Source organism: Cebus imitator, unplaced genomic scaffold (assembly GCF_001604975.1).
Source record: "Cebus imitator isolate Cc_AM_T3 unplaced genomic scaffold, Cebus_imitator-1.0 Scaffold123, whole genome shotgun sequence".
Lineage (NCBI taxonomy): Eukaryota > Metazoa > Chordata > Mammalia > Primates > Cebidae > Cebus > Cebus imitator.
In genome coordinates, this window is record NW_016107438.1 from 3,725,354 (window position 1) to 3,744,624 (window position 19,271).

At 55.6% G+C, this 19,271-nt stretch overlaps 1 protein-coding gene across 22 annotated transcripts in view; it reads left to right on the top strand.

The window, feature by feature from the left end:
* CACNA1G (calcium voltage-gated channel subunit alpha1 G) overlaps positions 1–19,271 on the top strand; it is a 66,822-nt gene that overhangs the window by 1,704 nt on the left and 45,847 nt on the right. For all 22 annotated transcript variants that reach the window (XR_001828578.2, XR_001828577.2, XR_001828579.2 and 19 more), the window contains exons 2-9: positions 6,414–6,525; positions 6,706–6,839; positions 7,222–7,319; positions 9,467–9,626; positions 10,455–10,755; positions 10,923–11,015; positions 13,435–14,218; positions 16,101–16,477. Coding sequence is in view for 17 of the 22 variants with exons in the window: in XM_017540150.2 (XP_017395639.1) it covers positions 6,414–6,525; positions 6,706–6,839; positions 7,222–7,319; positions 9,467–9,626; positions 10,455–10,755; positions 10,923–11,015; positions 13,435–14,218; positions 16,101–16,477 (2,059 nt within the window). In the remaining 5 variants the exon portion in view is untranslated. The remainder of the gene's footprint in view (positions 1–6,413; positions 6,526–6,705; positions 6,840–7,221; positions 7,320–9,466; positions 9,627–10,454; positions 10,756–10,922; positions 11,016–13,434; positions 14,219–16,100; positions 16,478–19,271) is intronic.

The following is a 19,271-nucleotide window of genomic DNA, read 5'->3' on the forward strand; positions in this document are numbered from 1 at the left end:
GGGAGCTGTCTGCCCCCGGAGCTGGAGTGAAGCCCCTTACCGCTAGAGCTCAGTGCCGCGAGTGCCTCCTTCCACCCGATCTCCATGTGATGCAGGGTGCTTAAGGTTGGGTTGGGGAGTTTTGTGCTGGATTTTTCTTGTAAAGGGAAAGACTGTGGCAAGAGCTTTTTTAGCAAGTGGGGGATGGGATTTTGCTGGTCCAGGTTACTCCTCCCCTTTCACAAATAAAGAGTGCTCCTGTAGACCAGGTATGGGGGGCTGCAGGCCTGCGAAAGTACTGGGGGGACCGTGAGACTGTAAGTGCATTCGCTAAGGAAGACTCGGGTCCACCACCCCAGGTTAGAGAGAGGTTTGGGGAATGCAAGCCCCAAATTCCAGGGAGATGGATTTAGCACTGCCCCCTGTCTGCCCAGTCTGGAGTGGTAGGGGAGACCCCCAGTCAGCCCCGAGCACAAAGTGCCCCTTGACACATGACTGGCCCCAGGCTCCCCGGTGGGTCCTGCCACCGAGGGAAGGAAAGGTGGGATGAGGTTTTGCTGCCGTCCCGGGTCTGGACAGCTTCTCTTGGTTCATTCCTTCCAGCTCAGAGGTTCTTATAGACTGGGGTGGGAGGCCCCAGGTCTGCCTTGCAGCCCCTGTGAGCCTAGCCGGGACTCTGCTTTGGGGAAGGGGGGTTGGAAGGTTGGTGCCGCCCTCACTCTCTGCAGCTCTGCTGCCTCTAGCGCGCAAAGCAGGGATGAGCTTGTGCCCCCCCCTCCACCCGGCCCCTCATCCTCTACACACCGTGGGTCTCTGGGAAGCTCTCCTCATCACACCCTCTCCTCATCTCCTGCCCCTTCTTTCTTTCTCTCTGAGATGCAGAGAGGTGCAGGTCTCAGAGGTCTGTGGTCCTGCTGAATAGGCACAATCTTGAGGTCTGAGCCCCCACCCCCAGACCCCTTTCTCCAAGGCAGGGATGGAGATGGAGCTGGAAAGGATGGGCTCTGAGCAACTCTCCTCTCTGCCCCTAACCATTTACCCTTTCCATGAATGGGAAAAAGCATCAACCTCTATGTCCTCCTTCTCAAGGGTCCCAGGGGAGATAGAGAGAGAGAGCTCTTCTGTCCCCTCCCCCTGAAAACAGACCTCTAGGCTAGCATCTCTTCTCACCTGCTTTCTCTCTAGGTGCTAGTGGAGGCTCTGGAGGCAGATTCCTTCGATCTGGGGTCTGGATGGGGGCAAGTATTGAGGAATGGCCCGAGAGAAGAGAGGTGGGAGGCCAGGACTCGCCTTGGGAGTTGTGAGCAGCTTCCCATGGGGAGTGGTAGTCTGGGGCGTGGGGCATCAGCATTACTAGGTCTGGAGGAGCAGCTAAGCCTGGGTTGCCTGAGGATGGGTTGAGAACAGTTTTTTGGCAGGGGGCTGCCTAAACTGTGGCCCTCACCACTTCCATCCTACCCAAGTGTCAAGAGACACCTGTATTTTTGCTGCCAGAGGGGCTCTGAACTGCCTCCTGGGCCTCCCTCTTTCTCTTTGTGGTATCTGCGACTCCCCCCAGGCTTCAGGAGGTCATTCTACACCTCTGAGCCTGAGGGACATAAGGACACTCCCCTCCATCCCCCAACTAACTGAAGCTAGTTAGGCTTTTCTCAGCACATTCTACTTCTTGGTCCCTCCTTTTTAAGAGACCAGGTTTCCTAGAGAGGAGATCTAGACCCAGGTAGGAAGAGTGTGTGTGTGTGTGTGTGTGTGTGTGTGTGTGTGTGTGTGTGTCGGGAAGGGAGGGCAACAACAGGCACAGAAGTGCAAGTTTTGGTGTGGAGAGCAGGGTACTGGCAGACAGTCACCCCTGCCTCAGATGAACGTGCTGGCCTTTCCAGTGAGTGTTCCTGCGAGTGTAGGGAGCGCACTCCCCTCCAGGGGAGGAGTTCCTCCGCATTCCCTCTCTGGCTGTTGTGTCACATCTGGAAGTTTGTGTAGGAGTTTCTCCAAGCTCAGAGCCCAGCACAGCTTTTTCTCATTTGGAAATCACAGGCTGGCATTTGGGATGCCGAGAGAGGGGGAGTGGGATGGGGGCCAGAGGGGGAGAGGGGAGCCTGCCAGGAGTGGGGGGAGGAGAGCAGGGAGGCCTGAACGGCAGGAGCCCTAATGGCTTCCAGAAGTGAGTGTGAGTGAGTGTGCGTCACTCTGTGTGTCTGAGTGTGTCCCTCTAGAGGGGTGGGGGCATCGCAGTTTCTGGAGCCTTCCTTGCCACACTGTCCCAGTGCCCCAAGTCGGCCTATTTCTCTTACCTAAGGAGAAGTCTCCATTTCTGTCCTCAGAGGAAATGGAGAGGGGGGGTGTTCTTCCTGTGTCTTCATCAATTCCCTCCTCCAATTTCCAAAGCCTAAGCTTGCCAGAGGAGATTCTGGGGAGAAGGGCTGGGGCTGGAGAATTGAATGGAATTGAGGGGCACCAGATCACCCCTTGGCATGGTTCCTGCCCCAGGCTCACTTTCCTTCTGGGACACACACACACACACACACACACACACACACACACACGCCTTCCCACCCGCTCTGCTCCACCGCTCTGCTGGGGGACTCCCCATCACCCGTAGTGCCAATTGGAGCCATTCCTGGGATTACCCCCACCACATAGCCCCCCCTCACCCTCGCCTGCTCCCACCCAGCACTCACCCCGCCCTGCCTGCCTCAGCCAGGATGGCGACAGACACAACTGCTCACACGCAGACATGCGCATGAGCGCGCACGCACACATACACACACGCGCGCGCGTGCGCGCGCACACACACACACACAGAGTCACAGACGTTTGAATCAGATTTCTGGCCTATTTCCTCTCCCATAGATTCCAGCGGACCGTCTCTCTTGTGTCTCTACATCTCATGTCTCTGTCTCTGGGTGGGGCCCGGCTGCCTTTCTGTGAGCTTCAGTTTTCAATTCAGCTGGAAGCCTCTCTCCCCCACACCCACACACTGGATCATGGTGAAGGGGGAACCACAGGGAACTAGGCTTGTAAGAGTCGGACTCTGCTGGGGGAATCCCCCTTTGTGCTTCAGAGCAGGGTGGAGCTCCTGCATCCCCTGTAACCCTAAGGGTTGCCAGTAGACACCAGCCTCTCTGTGGGATGGGTGATGCAAGGATCTGCTCCCCTACCGCCTCACTTACTAGAAGGCCAGGACTCCTGGGTCCAGGCCCATTTTCTCCTCAGCATTCCTTAGTCTTACATTTCCAGGCTCCTAGGAGGGAATGGGGCAGCTGGAGGGCTTGCTTCCCTTCTCATCTCATGCTCAGAGCCCCTGTGCCCTGGGAGGCATCCTGGCCACCCCACTCCTCTCCCTGCTTCCCTTACCCTTGCGGCTGCCAGGCTAAGCAAGGGTTCTATCTAGATAAAGCCCCACAGAGAGGACTCATTTGTGGAGACACATGCTCTAGTTCTCTCTCCCAGGAGGGAGGAAAGGAGGAGGGATGGAAGTGGGGTTCCTCTCTCTGCTGTTTCCTTTTTCTCTGCTTTTGATGGTGGGTTGTGGGGAGAAGAAAGAGCCTCCCCTCTCCTACCCCCTCTTTGGGATCCACTCCAGCCTGGACAGTCACCATAGCAACAGTAGACATGTGACTGCACAGGTCTCTCATAGTCACTATGGCAACCAGTGTCCCCCGTTCCCTTGGTTACCATGGAGATCTGTCACATGGTTTCCCCCCCAACCTGATAACCTGTGTGTCTCCCTGATTGTCCTCCCCTGCCTGAGGATGAGACAGCCTCAGTAAGGGGAGATCATGTGAGAGGGGTCTCTTTAATTACCATGACAACAAATCCACACCACCTGGTGACACATCCTCCCGTTGTTATGGCAACAGAAGAACATCACACAGTGACATACTGCCATGTTCCCAAGGCAACGAGCCCTACTCTGAGAAGGGTGAAAGACCCCCCCATTAATTATTCCTCTATTCAGATTGTCCCAAATTGTCTTGTGCCTTGGTCTCTTCCCTGTCCATTTATGCTTACTTGTCGTGGAGGGAGAGGTACCATGGGGGCAGGTTGTTACCTTGAAATAGGCTGGATTGCCAAGGGGACCATTAAGTCATTAAGAAGGGGCTGCCATGGTCAAGAGCTGCGCATGAGGTTATTTAGGGGCAGCCTCTGCCTATAAGAGGCCTCCAGTCTGAGCCTGTGTAAGGTGGGGACAGAAAGAGGGGCAGCTCCTCTGTGGGGTCACTTCTGTACCTTCTTTCACAGTTATAATCAATTCACCTCTATCAAGGGAAACAAGGTAGGAAAACCTGAATGGGGAGACACATCTGGCTTCTAGGCAGGGAGATTGATTGATTGGTTGATTCATTCATTCATTCGTTCAGTCTTCCCAGGTATTGATCATCTGTTCCGTGCCAGGCACTGCAGCAAACTCCATAGGAGATCTAAAGACATATCAGAATGCCCCTGCCTGTCAGGAGCCCCAGCCCGGCAAGTGCACAGATGACTAATATGGTGGAACTGTGCCATTAGAGGGGTCCAAGCAGATGTCCTGGGAACCCCTCTTCCTCAGAGAACTACCCCCTCCATATAGCGACATTCACTCACATGGGCTCTTTCTAGACCCCCTTTCCCCTGCAGAGGAGGGGAGGGGACCTGCATGGGGAAAGCAGACCAGTTCTTAAGGGTAACTGTGTCTTTTCCTTTCCAAATGATGGCTCCTTTCCTGTCTCCCTTTTTCCGGGGTGAACCCTGGCTGACCCCCATTCTGGGGAGAGATCCACTGTGCTACAGCTCTGCTCAAAAAAACAGTTCCATGGAAACAGAGCACTCTTTTTATTTCCTCCCTCCCATCTACTTACCCCCCAAAACCTAGAACTTAAAAAAAAAACTCTTACTCTTGTAAGGGGGTGGCGGTTAGGGAAACTGCTGTGCCTTGGGACTCTCGGGGTGTCACAGACAGTGGCAAGCAGGGATGTGAGTCTAGGGGAAAGGGCCTGGTGGTGGGGAGGAGAAGGGGGCTGCCAGGGGCTTGAGGGGGGCTTGAGGGAGTCATGGGCTGTGGGGTAGGGCATGTGGCCCTGGAAGTCAGAACAGAGATGGGCTATGGCTGGGACCAGCTGGGAGGAAGGTCCACAGGTTCCTGAACATTCCTTATGGCCTCTTCATGCCTGGCCAAAGCCTTCTCATTCCAGAAGCAATATTTCACCCACTCGGGGCCCTACAGAGTCTGGCTTGGTGGGTCATGCCAGGAGCTGCCCCAATATCTCTCCCATCCCCATCCCCCAGGTGGTCTCTGGTCTCCTTTCCCCAATCCCCTGCTCTCTGTGAGTTTCTAGCCTCTACTCTACCCCACCCCTCTCATATTTTCCTTAAGGAATATAATATACTTGGTCATTTAACTATGAGTCTAGTGCCTGGAACATACTAAGGTCCAGAGGCCGTTTTGTACATTCTCCCGCTGACGGGCTGGAAAAGAGTCACTCCATAGGATCCACTGTGTGGAAAGACCCAGGGTTTAGAAAGAACCCCTCTCTCCTGCTTGCTCTTTTGGCTAGTCTGGGCTGGAAGCAACAAGCAGGTTTGATGGCGGCACGGCCTGTTGGGGGAGGGCGTGGACATCGTCCAGTCTGCACCGCTTGGGAGCTGTGCCTAGCATGGCACCTGACACTTAATGAGTCCTCAATATTTAAATGTGTGAATGTGCCTAGTGGTCAGGTGAGGGTGTTGAAAGGTCGGGAGGCCGGTGATGGAGGAGGGAGCCTTGGGCTCTGGTGCTGTGGCAGGGGGCACTGCAGCTCATGATGGCCCCTTTCTGCCTGCCTGAGCAGCTAGGGTGTGCAGAGGAAAGTATCGTAGATCAAGAGCTTGGAAACCACCGTCTCATTCTGGCTTCTCGGGTGACCTTGAGCACATGACTTCGGCACTCCTCAGCCTCAACTTCCTTGAGTTCCTGGGAAGAAAATGATCTACCGTGGATACTTCATAGGGCTGTTGTGAGCATCAACTGTGGCATTGTGTGAAAGTGCTTGGTAAACTGTAAGGCAGGCATAATCCCACTTTAGGTTTGTATAACACATTCACATGCAGTATCTCATTTGCTTCTCACATCTACCCTGTGAGGTAGGGAGAATAGGATTCAGATTCTGCAGCAAACTCATAGTGTCTGGCATTTCCACAGGCATGATCGATTCTATTCCCCAAATGGCTTGTGCAAATAGTCAGGGTATTTGTGGCTTGTCTTCCTTTACAGACGAGGAAGCTGGGTCCAGAGAGGTGAGATGACCAAGGTGGGACTCCCCTTCTCGGATGGGGAGTCTGGGGCGGGGGGCGGGTCAGGCCCCTGGCACCACACCTGCTTAGCCTCAGATGGAGTACACAAAGAGGAGGTGTCAGGGCGGGCCTGGGGGCCAGCCTCAGCTCCAGCCTTGGCCAGCTGTTTCCTTGACTGCCAGTACCTGGTTTGAGCGCATCAGCATGTTGGTCATCCTTCTCAACTGCGTGACCCTGGGCATGTTCCGGCCGTGCGAGGACATCGCCTGTGACTCCCAGCGCTGCCGGATCCTGCAGGTGAGTGTGTGTGTGTGTGTATGTACGTGTGTGTGTTGGGGGGTTGGCCCTTCCTAATCTTAATACCCCATACTCCTTCTCTGCAAGAGGCCCTGATACAACTGGTGGGGGCTAGGGTGGGACCAGAGGGTATTCCCTCACTCGCTTCTCAGTTTCAGCAGCCTCTTGTCCCCACATCAGGCCTTTGATGACTTCATCTTTGCCTTCTTCGCCGTGGAGATGGTGGTGAAGATGGTGGCCTTGGGCATCTTTGGGAAAAAGTGTTACCTGGGAGACACTTGGAACAGACTTGACTTTTTCATCGTCATTGCAGGGTGAGGGCCTGGGCTGGGGTGGGAGAGCAATGGACCAGATCGGTCCCTTCCCCAGGGACCTCCTGCTCCAGCCTGGTTATAGCTCTGATTTCTCCTTGGCTATCTCCTGAGAGTCTGAGGCTGCCCTGCCTCTAGCACTGTGGCCTATATTCTAAATTCCAAGGCCCTCTTCCTAATTCTGCCCCCTTCTCTGATGGGCAATCTGTCCTTGTCTTGGGGGGTAGCCTTGCCTCCCAGACAGAGAGGTGGATCTTCAGGGTCCCTTGGTGAAGGAGAAGAAGAGGTCGTCCCGCTGTCCGTAAAGCAGGGTTCCTCACTGACCTCTTTTGACCCCACGGTGGCCTCCGACTCAAAGGGTCTCCCTTTGGGCCCCTCCCTGCAGGATGCTGGAGTACTCGTTGGACCTGCAGAACGTCAGCTTCTCAGCTGTCAGGACAGTCCGCGTGCTGCGACCGCTCAGGGCCATTAACCGGGTGCCCAGTGAGTGACCCCTCGGCCCTCAGCCCCTGAAGAGAGTCCCAGGAGCAAATGTGGAGGTGTCAGACCCAACCTCTACCACTGTGTCCTCACCTGACCCCTCACAGGCCCTGCCACAGAAGGGCTTAGCGGGGAGCTGGGGTTGCTGGAACATAGTGGAACTCCTGACTGCGGGACTGTGGGAGTCGCTGGGGAAGACCCCTCCTCATTTTAGCCTGGCTTTAGGCCAGAGTCTCAGAAACATCTCAGCTGACCCTCTCCCTTCAGCTAGATGATCACTCGCCCCGTCCCGTCCCGCCCCGCCCCGCCCCGGGAGGATGGGGAGTGGGGACTGGAGAAGCTGACAGGCAGGGAGAAGACGCAGGTGCGAATGGCCTTTTCTAGCCAGAACAGCCTCTCATGCAATCTGGTTCTCGCTGGCGAGCCACGCTGGCCATGCTGAACATGACTTCTCTCAAGACAAGGCCACTCCATGTCTCACCCTCCGCCTCTGTCCCCTTCCTCCTTCCCGCCCCCTTCCAACAACCCATTGCAGTGACTGCTGGGCCCATTATCCAAATTAAACTGCATTGGTTTCTGGAGCCAGTGAGGCTTTGGCAGCTCTCATTCCCCTACATCCTGCCCCCTCCTTCTGCTCAGGCCCCCTTTGCAACTCCTCAACCTACACAAGCTGCACATGGTCCCTGCTGCGGTCCCAGGAGTGGGGTGATGGAGGGTGAACGCATGTTTCTAGGGCTCAGTACCTGGCTGTGTACCTGATGTAGCAGCAGCCCCCTATGCTGTGCATGTGTGTGTGTGGGTGTGTGTGTGTATGTGATGTTGCTGCTGCCCCTGGGAGGGCAGAGCTGTTGAATGTGTGTCCTCTGGGGCTTGAGGCATGTTGGTGTTAACAGGAGCTCCAGAAGAGAGGCATGCCTTGCCTCCTCTCCCGCCCCAGGTGATGGCTGGCAGATTTATAGGCCTCTGTCTAACCACCGGTGTAATTCCCTTAATGCAAACCCTGAGGAATTGATCGCACTTGGAGCACAGAGAAGCTGAGGGGGGATGGGGTAGGAGGAGGGGGAGGGAGATGGAGTGAGAAGACTGGGCTGGCAGGGGCGGGGCTGGGCGCTGCAGTCACCAAGAGGGTGAATTAGCTGCTGCTTGGCAGCTTTTGCCCTGGAGAGGGCAGGGGGTCATAGACGGCACTTTGGGGGTGAAACCAGCTATTAGAGATCTGTCTGCTTGACGAGGGCTTGGTGGACTGGGGGACAGTTCAGACCATCCTGGCTGGTTGGGTTCTAGACCTGGAGTGGGGAGAGAGGGAAGTGACCCTAACAGGGCTTTTTTTTGTTGAAGGAGGGGCTGTGTTTCAGTGGCTTTCCCTATGGAGGGGGTTGTAAACTGATAGACTTCTGAGAAGACAGTATTGTATTTCTTCAGATCCTGACTTGGGGATCTGGATCAAGCAGGGAACAGATTCAGGACAGCGGGGCTCAGAGCTATAGGGAAGCACAGGGCATCTTGGCCCCTGCTGAGGAGCTGGCTCTCAAAATGAGATTCCTGCCTGCTAACATTCCTCCTGGAGTTCCCTGCCTCATTTTCCCTAATGACTCCTATGGTGATAACAGAAAGGTCAAGTGACCACAGCTGGTTAGAGAAGGAAATAGGTAGGGAGTGTGCATGTGGGTGTGTGTGGCTGTGGGTGTGTGTTGGAGAGAGTGTGCATGTGGGTGTGTGCGTGGCTGTGAGTGTGTGTTGGAGAGAGGGATTCGGAAGCCCAAAGCCTGGGTTCAAGGTCCGGTGCCTACACTTAGCAGCTGTGTGACACTGGGTAAGTTAAGTCATTTGTCCGAGGCTTAGACTTCTCATCTGTCAGTTGGGGTGATATTATCCACATGTGACGATGTGGGGCCACAGTTTTCTGGGCTTACTGTTGGTGGTACTGTGCAGATTACTATGGGCAAGCCACAAGGGGCAGTGGGTCGGGGTAAGGGGCTGCAGGGCCTGTCTGGGGAGTTAGAGGTGTCTGTTGGTCTCCCCTCCAGCTTGAGCCGGGCCGTCTCAGCCTCAGAGTCCCCGGTGGGGCCCCTCCGGGAGTACTGCCGGGCCATGGCAGTCAGCCTAGCCCGGCCAGCCTGGTGTCCCCAGCGTGGCTTCTGCCCCCACAGGCATGCGCATCCTCGTCACGCTGCTGCTGGACACGCTGCCCATGCTGGGCAACGTCCTGCTGCTCTGCTTCTTCGTCTTCTTCATCTTCGGCATCGTTGGCGTCCAGCTGTGGGCAGGGCTGCTTCGGAACCGATGCTTCCTACCTGAGAATTTCAGCCTGTGAGTGGTGGACAGGGGCTGGGGACAACCTGGGAATGGTTGTGGGGCTGGGACCTCCCCCAGTTCCTCACTTCTGGTTGCTACTGACATATCTGTTCTAACATCTGGGACATATCTGCTTCTCAAACTTGGCTGCTCATTGGAACCACCTGGGGAGTTTTTTAAAAAGTACTGATGCCTGGGTGCCACTTCCAGACATTCTGATTTCATGGTCTGGGGTTCAGCTTGGATGTAGGGATTTTTTTTTTTTTTTTTTTTTGAGTTGGAGTTTTGCTCTTGTTGCCCAGGCTGGAGTGCAGTGGCACGATATTGGCCCACTGTAACCGCGGCCTCCCAAGTTCAAGTGATTCTCCTGCCTCAGCTTCCTGAGTAGCTGGGATTACAGGCATGCACCACCATGCCCGGCTAATTTTGTATTTTAAGTAGAGATGGGGTTTCACCATGTTGGACAGGCTGGTTTTGAACTCCTGACCTCAAGTGATCCACCCGCCTCGGCCTCCCAAAGTACTGGGATTATAGGCATGAGCCACCTCCCCGACCCGATGTAGAGATTTTTTAAACCCTCCAGCGATCCTAATGTGCAGCGAAATTTGAAAACCACTAGTCTAGGATGTGACCTTCCAACATCCTGAGTCTGGAGTTTTCCCACTCAGGCCTCACGGTCCTGATGCCCACAAATCCCTGCCCAGCCCAGTCCCTCCCTGACTCTCGGTTCTGCCCTGCTCACCCTGTGTGCCTCGAGCACTGGCGCCATCTCTCCCTTCCGGGGCCCTCTCCCTGGAGAGCCCACTCCCCAGCATCACCCCTGTTCCCCTTCCCATCCTGCAGCCCCCTGAGCGTGGACCTGGAGCGCTACTATCAGACAGAGAATGAGGATGAGAGCCCCTTCATCTGCTCCCAGCCACGCGAGAATGGCATGCGTTCCTGCAGGAGCGTGCCCACACTGCGCGGGGAGGGGGGCGGTGGCCCACCTTGCGGTCTGGACTATGAGGCCTACAATAGCTCCAGCAACACCACCTGCGTCAACTGGAACCAGTACTACACCAACTGCTCCGCGGGGGAGCACAACCCCTTCAAGGGCGCCATCAACTTCGACAACATCGGCTATGCGTGGATTGCCATCTTCCAGGTGGGGCAGCCTGGGCCCCGGGAGAGTCCCCAGAACAGCAGCCCCAGCACACAGCCCAGGGGCAGAGTTGCCGCTCTCAGGGTTGGGGTGGGGGTCAAGGCCTCTGGAGGAGACTGGAGGAGGATTTGGTGAGCCCAGAGTCAGCCTGCCCCTCTGCACCCCTCTAGGTCATCACGCTGGAGGGCTGGGTCGACATCATGTACTTTGTGATGGATGCTCATTCCTTCTACAACTTCATCTATTTCATCCTCCTCATCATCGTGAGTGACTCCTCAGATCCCTGTGGGGATGGGCGATCCTGGGGACACCCATGGTTACAGTCCAGAGAGGGAATAGTTTGTTCCATCTGAAGTTTCTAGCTCTCAGGACAAGTCCTGTAGAGAGGGCATCTGTCATATAGTAGGAGGGACCCCAGACTCGGAGTCAGGGGGAAATTCAAGGTCAAGGTGGGACTCACTGCTATTGCCACCTTGGGGGAGTCATTCCCCACGAGGCCCCCAGCCTCGCTCTGGGCCTCTGTTTCTTCATGGGTAAAATGGATCGTTCTCAACCTGGGATGATACCACCTCCCCCAGTGAGCATTTGGAACTGGGAAGGGTGGTTCTGGTTTTGATATTTTTTAAAAATAGCTTTGTTGAAACATAACTCACATATCATTCAATTCATCCCTTTGAATGAATCCAGTGGTTTTTTTATTATGTTCACAGAGTTCTGTTTTTTTGCAAGGACAAGGTGAGTGCTATTGGCATTTTTTGTTGGTGGAGGGGAGAGAAGCTAAACATCCTGAAATGTTTGTGAATAAAGAATTATTCCACCCAAAGTTCTGATCAGTGATCAATTGGTGTTAAACACTGCCTGATCTTTTATTCCTGCCAGTTCAGAAATTGTAAGACTTTAAGAAAGGCGGAAGACAGAGGCAAAAGCAGCAATATTTAGTAGTTTTAATCACTACCATTCATAGTTAATAGCTTCACTGCTACCACTTTGAGCTAATATTTATTGAGCACTTACTATGCGCCAACCCCGGATCTAAGCACTTTTAATGTGCTGGTGCATTTAATCCTCACCGTGATCCTCTCCATTTTACAGACAAGGAAACTGATGTTTCCTCATTTATCTGACCCTACCAGGCTCTTTGCCTATGCTGTAGATTAATCTCCAAGGGTGGGACATCGCTGCTGACGTGTGCTGTAACATCTGCTGCCTGTTTAATCCTTGCCTACCCTGTGAGGTGCCAGGGCAGGGATTGTGGTCCTCATCTCTTAAATGAGAACTCGGTGCCCCAGAGAGTTGGTCACTGGGCCAAGATCACACAGAAACTAAATGGCTGGGGCTGAGAAATTAGTCTCAGGCTGATGACTCCATGTTCAGCCTTTCTTCCGTGCCACCAAGAGGCCAATGACAGAGTCAGTCAGAGGGACAGATATTGAGAGAAAGAGATTAAGAAAGATTAAGATCTACTCAGGACCTAGGACTAGCTCCAGAGAGAGATGAAGACAAAATGAGGCAGCTCCTGGTGAGTGAGAGACAGAGGGTAGGCCCTGAGAAAGAGCAAGTCCCCAAGGCCACCCCCTCCTGCCTGCGTAACTTCCCCTGGTGCGGAAGAGTGGGCAGGCTGGCGCGAAGCCTGGCTGGAGGCCCGTTCCCAACCCCGGCCACCTCCTCAAGGGGCGAGGCCAGTACTTCAGAGAAGTGGGGTCTTCTCACCATGTGGCCCCCACCCCCACTCCCCTTCCCTCCTGGGTTTGAAAGAGGGGGAAGGAAGCAGACAGGGAGCTAAGGGGCCTAGTTTCTACCCTCCCACACACCCCCTGAAAAATCTTTCCTAACAGCTCTCTGGAATCACACTAGTGAAGCTAATTATCATAATTACTAGGACACGATCTAGAAAAAAAAAATCTGCTTTGTCACCATAAATATTCATTTCCCTCATTTGGGATTGTTGTCCAAGCAATGGCTGTTCCAGAATTCTGGGGAAACTGAGGCATGGAGATGGGGACTGGGGGAGTGTGAGCAAGTCAGGTGGCAGCTTGGCTAGTCTTATAGGGTCTAGGGTTCAGCCCCTCCCCATCTGGGGGAGGGGGACACAGGGAAAAGGGGGATAGGAGAGGCCATTGGTCCCTGTTTTCAGATGAGGATATGAGGCCCCATGACTAAGGGTCTCTTGCCCAAAGTCACACAGCTAGAATTGGGACTAGAAGCAGGAGTCTTGTGAATGATGTTTTTGCCAAGATCTCAAGGTTCAATACAATTTGAAAACCCTATGACCTTGATATTGCATTCATTTCCACAGCATTCTCTACTCCTAATGGAAATTGTGGAAGGGGTGCTGCATCTCTGCAGGTGTGCATGTTTAGGGACAGGGGATTTGAGAGATTGCAGGATAACACTATGTACAATTGCAGCATCTAGCTTGATTCCAGTCTTAGCCTTGCTCTGAATTAGCTGAGTGATCTTGGGCAAATGCTTTGACCTCTCTGGGCCTCAGTTTCCTCACCTGTCTGTTCGGAGACTACAATAGCATCACTTCCTGAGACTGTCTTATGAATAAAATGAGATAATGCTAGGAAAATAATTGAGCGTGGTGCCTGACACTTAGGAAGTCCTTTGTACCTGACGGCTGGCATTGTGATTCGCTTTTCTTCAGGACATCTCCTCTTCCTGTCCCCACCCCTACAGGTGGGCTCCTTCTTCATGATCAACCTGTGCCTGGTGGTGATTGCCACGCAGTTCTCAGAGACCAAGCAGCGGGAAAGCCAGCTAATGCGGGAGCAGCGCGTGCGGTTCCTGTCCAATGCCAGCACCCTGGCTAGCTTCTCTGAGCCCGGCAGCTGCTATGAGGAACTGCTCAAGTACCTGGTGTACATCCTTCGGAAGGCAGCCCGCAGGCTGGCTCAGGTCTCTCGGGCAGCAGGAGTGCGGGCCGGGCTGCTCAGCAGCCCAGCACCCCTTGGGGGCCAGGAGCCCCAGCCCAGCAGCAGCTGCTCTCGCTCCCACCGCCGCCTGTCTGTCCACCACCTTGTCCACCACCACCATCACCATCACCACCACTACCACCTGGGCAATGGGACACTCAGGGCCCCCCGGGCCAGTCCGGAGATCCAGGACAGGGATGCCAATGGGTCCCGCCGTCTCATGCTGCCACCACCCTCAACACCCGCCCTCTCCGGGGGCCCCCCAGGTGGCACAGAGTCTGTGCACAGCTTCTACCATGCCGACTGCCACTTAGAGCCAGTCCGCTGCCAGGCGCCCCCTCCCCGGTCCCCATCTGAGGCTTCCGGCAGGACTGTGGGCAGCGGGAAGGTGTACCCCACCGTGCACACCAGCCCTCCACCAGAGACTCTGAAGGAGAAGGCACTCGTGGAGGTGGCTGCGAGCTCTGGGCCCCCCACCCTCACCAGCCTCAACATCCCACCCGGGCCCTACAGCTCCATGCACAAGCTGCTGGAGACGCAAAGTACAGGTGAGAACTCTGGGTAGAGGCATGTGGGTGCCCTCGTCTGGGGACTGGGTGGCATCCCAGAGGGAACTAAGGGGTCTGGAGTCAGAGGGACCAGGGTTCACAGTCTCATGCTGCCTCTCATGGCCTGGGCACCTTCAGCCAGTCACTTCTCTGCTTTGAGTTTGAATTTTCTCATCTGCTAAAGTGGAAATCACAATTCCTACATTGCAATAGCAGTAACTATCATGTCATGAGCACCTGCTTCATGCTGTTTGCCATCATATCTAGCAATTGCTGCACACAGCAATGGCTGTGTGCCTGTCTCATGCTTTGCAGGCAAAATCCCATTGGATCCTCTCTACTCATTAGGTGATAGGCTTTCTTATCATCCCCATTGTGTGGATGAGACCCAGGAGGCTTGGAGGGTTTGCATGACTTGCCAAGGCTGTGCTGTTGGTGAGGGGCAGACTCAGGGCCCACACTTGGGACTCCTCATTGTGAGGCTCAGAGAGGAAATGGTGTGTGACTGTCCCTAGCTTCATGCCCTGCTGGCTAAACCTGAGTCTCATTCTGTCCACACAGGGAGACCCAGTTCAGGGAGCTGCTTGTCTGATGGGTGGAACTCCCAGTGTCGTGGGGCCAGTGAGACACGTAGGGATGTCGGGCTCTCCCTAGCAGACAGGTTCACTGTAGCTGCAGCCCACGGCCTGTGTTTCAGGAAGGATGTGGCACGTGGGGAGCAGCGGGATATTCGTGGGGATGTTACGTGGGAATGTGGGCTGGGACCAGAAGGTGCTATCACAGAACCCAGAGCGAAAGGTTTCTATGCCAGCTCCTCCACTACCCTGCCACGGGACGTGGGCCAGTCACATGCACCCACGTTTTTATTTCCTCCTGTGTAAAAGGCAAGGCTGGGCCCATGATTACTGTCGGTGGGTGCTTACTGACTCCCTCCTGTGTGCAGGTGCAGTCAAGGGGGAAATGTCACTGAGAGCCCACCGAGGGGCCAGGCCCGGAGCTGGGGGCCTCTACATCCGGGCTTTACCTTGTGGTCTCTGAGGTTCTCATATTCTGTGATCAAAGCTGGATTTAAAGGCACAATAATGTCTTGGGCTAGGTCCCTGAGTGTGTGCACACGAGTGCACCTAGTATGCTTATACGTGTCTATGTCCATGAAGGGGTCGACTGTGTGTGTGTGTGTGTGTGTGTGTGTGCACGTGTGTGCATGCATGTGTCTGGTGTTCACGTGCTTATGTGTGCACATGCACTTGATGTGTGTAGGCACATGTGCGGTATGGAGTTCTTTCCTTGGTGTGTGTGCATGCACATGTGCGCATGTGTATGGCATATGTGCCGTGTGTGTTGTGCACATGTGTTAGGTATGTGTGTGTATGTGTGCCCAGATGGTGGTGTGCAAATAGTATGTGTGTGTACACAAGCATGTGCATCTGGAGCACATGTGCATGTGCACGTGTCTGTTGTGGGTGTGTGTGCGAGTGCACGTGTGTGGACGTGTCTTAAGGATCCCTTGGAAAGTGCTGCTCAGAGCAGTGTTGATGCAGACCTGGCCTCTGGGAAGGGGAAGGGGAGTGAGGCTCCTTGTGAAGACGCCTAGGATATAGGAGCTGTCCAGGACCTCAGAGGACATCCAGGCCACCTCTCTGAGCCCTAGGACAGTCGGCAGTGACTGTCAATGAAGCGCTGTTGACATTAGGGCATCTTGTAGATCAGGACTGCCCACCTTGCAGGACATTCAGCCCCCTTGGCCCACTAAGTGCCTGGCACTCCATCACTGCAACAACCCCAGACTCCCTGACTCATTTTATACATACTCTGAGGGCGGGGTAGCCCCAGGTATGAGACTCCGGAGCCTCTGACCTCTACCTCTACTCTCCTGTTCCAGGTGCCTGCCAAAGCTCTTGCAAGATCTCCAGCCCTTGCTTGAAGACAGACAGTGGAGCCTGTGGTCCAGACAGTTGCCCCTACTGTGCCCGGACGGGGGCAGGGGAGCTGGAACTCGTCGACCATGAAATGCCTGACTCAGACAGCGAGGCAGTTTATGAGTTCACACAGGATGCCCAGCACAGCGACCTCCGGGACCCCCACAGCCGGCGGCAACGGAGCCTGGGCCCAGATGCAGCGCCCGGCTCTGTGCTGGCCTTCTGGAGGCTAATCTGTGACACCTTCCGAAAGATTGTGGACAGCAAGTACTTTGGCCGAGGAATCATGATCGCCATCCTGGTCAATACACTCAGCATGGGCATCGAATACCATGAGCAGGTAGGGGTGTGGGCAGAGGCAGGGCTCCTGCCAGCTGCTCTTCCCCTGGGGCTGGGGCCTTCTACCTCCCACCGCACCCCTCCTGCTGTGCTCAGCTTCCTCTCCATGCTGCTAGCCTGCCAGGCAGGGAGGAGGGGAGATGAGTGATGGAGCAATGCATGGAGATTCTCTAGAGGGAACACGGAAAGTCTCTGAGTATAGAAGTTGCTCCGGGCAGGCCAAAGGGTATGTTCTACCCAGGAAGGCTTCTCAGACAAGGCTGGCTTTGAAGGATGTGAACAGTGGTGAGCATCAGCGTATGGGAAGATGCGTCACTGGGAGAGGTTTGGGTCTTTGGAGAAGGTGTAGTGGCGAGGGGGGTGTTGGAGGTCCCCTAGTATCCATCTGACCCACTAAGTCAGGGTGTGACTGATTGGAGGCAGGAGGGGCAGTGTAAACAGGGGTGCAGAGGGGAGGGTTGGTACCTGCGCCGGGTGGAATGAAGGCCTGTTGGGGTCAGGGAGGGTGGCAGTCTTATCCCGGCCTCCCGTCTGGGAGCTGTGCTGTGAACCAGGGCAGCTTAGGGTGGATGAGAGTGCCCAGCATGGCAAGGGGACTTGAAGCCAGCGCGTTTGAGGAATCATTCTAAGAACCGGGATGTTTAGTAAGGAGGAGAGAGGCTCAGCAGGGACAGGCGAGCTGTCTTCAAATATTTGAAGGACTGTCATGTGGAAGAAGGAGCAGGCTTATTCTGTGGGGCTGATGGCTGCATGCACTAGGCTCTGGGCTGAGGGAGGAGGCTGTCCTAACCCTTGGAGCTATGCAGAGACAGAAGGGTGGCCTGGGGAACCCCGCTGATCCCCCACCATGAGCTGGGGCTGCATGCTTTTTGGGAGTCCAAGTAGGCACCATGGGTCCTCGCAGCTGGGTTTGGCTCCCTCTTCCACAGGGTTCTTTCTGGAAGTCGCTACCCCTCCCTCGAGTCTGGACTTCCAGGTCACCCCGTGGCTAATTCTTGGAAAAGGAGGGAGGCTAGCAAGCAGGTGCTGCGGCTCACGGTCCTCCCAGGCTCTTCTCGCCTGGGTGTTCTGGCCTCCCTGGGGCAGCAGGGAGGGCACTAGGCCATCAGAACCCAAACTTCCCTGGTTTGGAACGAAGGCGACGCATCTCCCCACCTCTGCACCTTCCCAATCAGGAGCGGAGGCTGAGGGGGCCAGAGGTGTGGAGGGCCCCTATGCCAGCCCAGCACTCTGTGGGAGGGGCATCTCAACCAGGTGGTACAGGCAGGGTGGCACAGGCATGCTGGGGGGTCTGGGTTGAGGCTGAGGGCCACAGGTCAAGCTGGGTCTGGAGCAGACAGTGAGCTGTTCACTTTTCCAGGGGATTCAAAGCCCCCCCACCCACAATATTTCCAGCACCTGCAATATTTCCAGCACCCAGCTCTTATCCAAGACTGCCCGACCTGGCCAGGTGCCCCCCTCCCCATCACCATTACTACACAATGACACCCGTTCCTCTACCTCCACAGCGCCCCCTTCAGGCAGCCATGCAGTGGAGAGGGAGCAGGACCCTGGATGCAGTGCTAGTCGGTGGGCACGCATGACACCACAGTGGGCGTGTTTTGTCTGGGCTGCGTGGGTGTGGGTGTGTGTGCACATGCCCGCTCTGCCAGCCTCCCAGGGAGAGATGCTCCACTCTGCCAGACTTGTGGCAGTGGGGGGTGGGCAGCATTTTCTGTTTCCGGGACCCAAGTGGTGACAGCCCCTCACCTTCCATTACTCAGGGTCCCCGAGCCTGAACCTCAGCCTCCTTTCCCTCACCCCTGTCCTGGCCATGGTCAGGCACCCCTCCCCCAGGGGACACCTCCTCAGTGCCCTCTCCCTACCCCTTGGGGGTTGCACCCAGCAGTCCCTGTCCAGCCAGATGCTGCTAGTGGAGGCTTTGATGGCACTGGGAAGAAGCTGAGTCACACAAACCCAGGGCAGATGAAGCCTCAGCAAGAGGGCTTTCAGTTAGATGTCAAGAAGGATACTCCTTTGGAGAGGAGGTGGCAGCCATCAGCCAGGGATGCCTGTAGCATCTCCTTGCTCAGGTTCCTGAGGAAGGGCGGGGAGAGCCCAGGCATCCCCCTAAGTCCTCAGCAGCAGGGAGGCCTCACTCAGTGGCAGCAGTTTCTGCTCCAGGGAGGGTTATGTCCCCATAACTGGTTGCTGAGGGCCCCAGGGGGTGAGTGGGAGTCCCCAGCAGGCTGGGAAGATGACTGACAGCTGCCCAGCGGGCTCAGGGGCACAGAGTGTGAGAAGTCCCAGAAGCTGCTATGGCCCTGTGCTCACAGGCACTGCGGCGTGAACGTCCCGCCATCTGGACCCTGGAGCCTGAGCAGGCTGGGGGCAGGGGTTGCCAGGGATGGCAGCGAGGAGATGTGGGGGGCTGAGGCAGAGACATAGAGTGGGCACAGAAGGGGAGACAGATACATGGGGGGGATGAGGACGCAGAGGGAGACAGAGAGGAGACTGATGGGGGTGAGACAGAGGCACAGAGGGCAAGATGGAGACAGGGGAGGAGGGCAGGGAAGAGAGACATGCAGGCAGGGGAGAAAGGATATGAAGGCAGAGATGAGCCGCAGCGGAGTCAGACAGAGACAAATGGAGCGACAGAGACACATGGGAGGCAGAGACACAGAGAGGGAGCTAAAGACAGACAGAGTCCCAGATGCAAATGAGGACAGAGATGGGGCGGGATGGGGAGACAGACTCCCCTGGTGCTGGCTGTGTGAGGTGGTGCTGCGTGTAGGGAGAGCAGCTGCTGGCAGAGG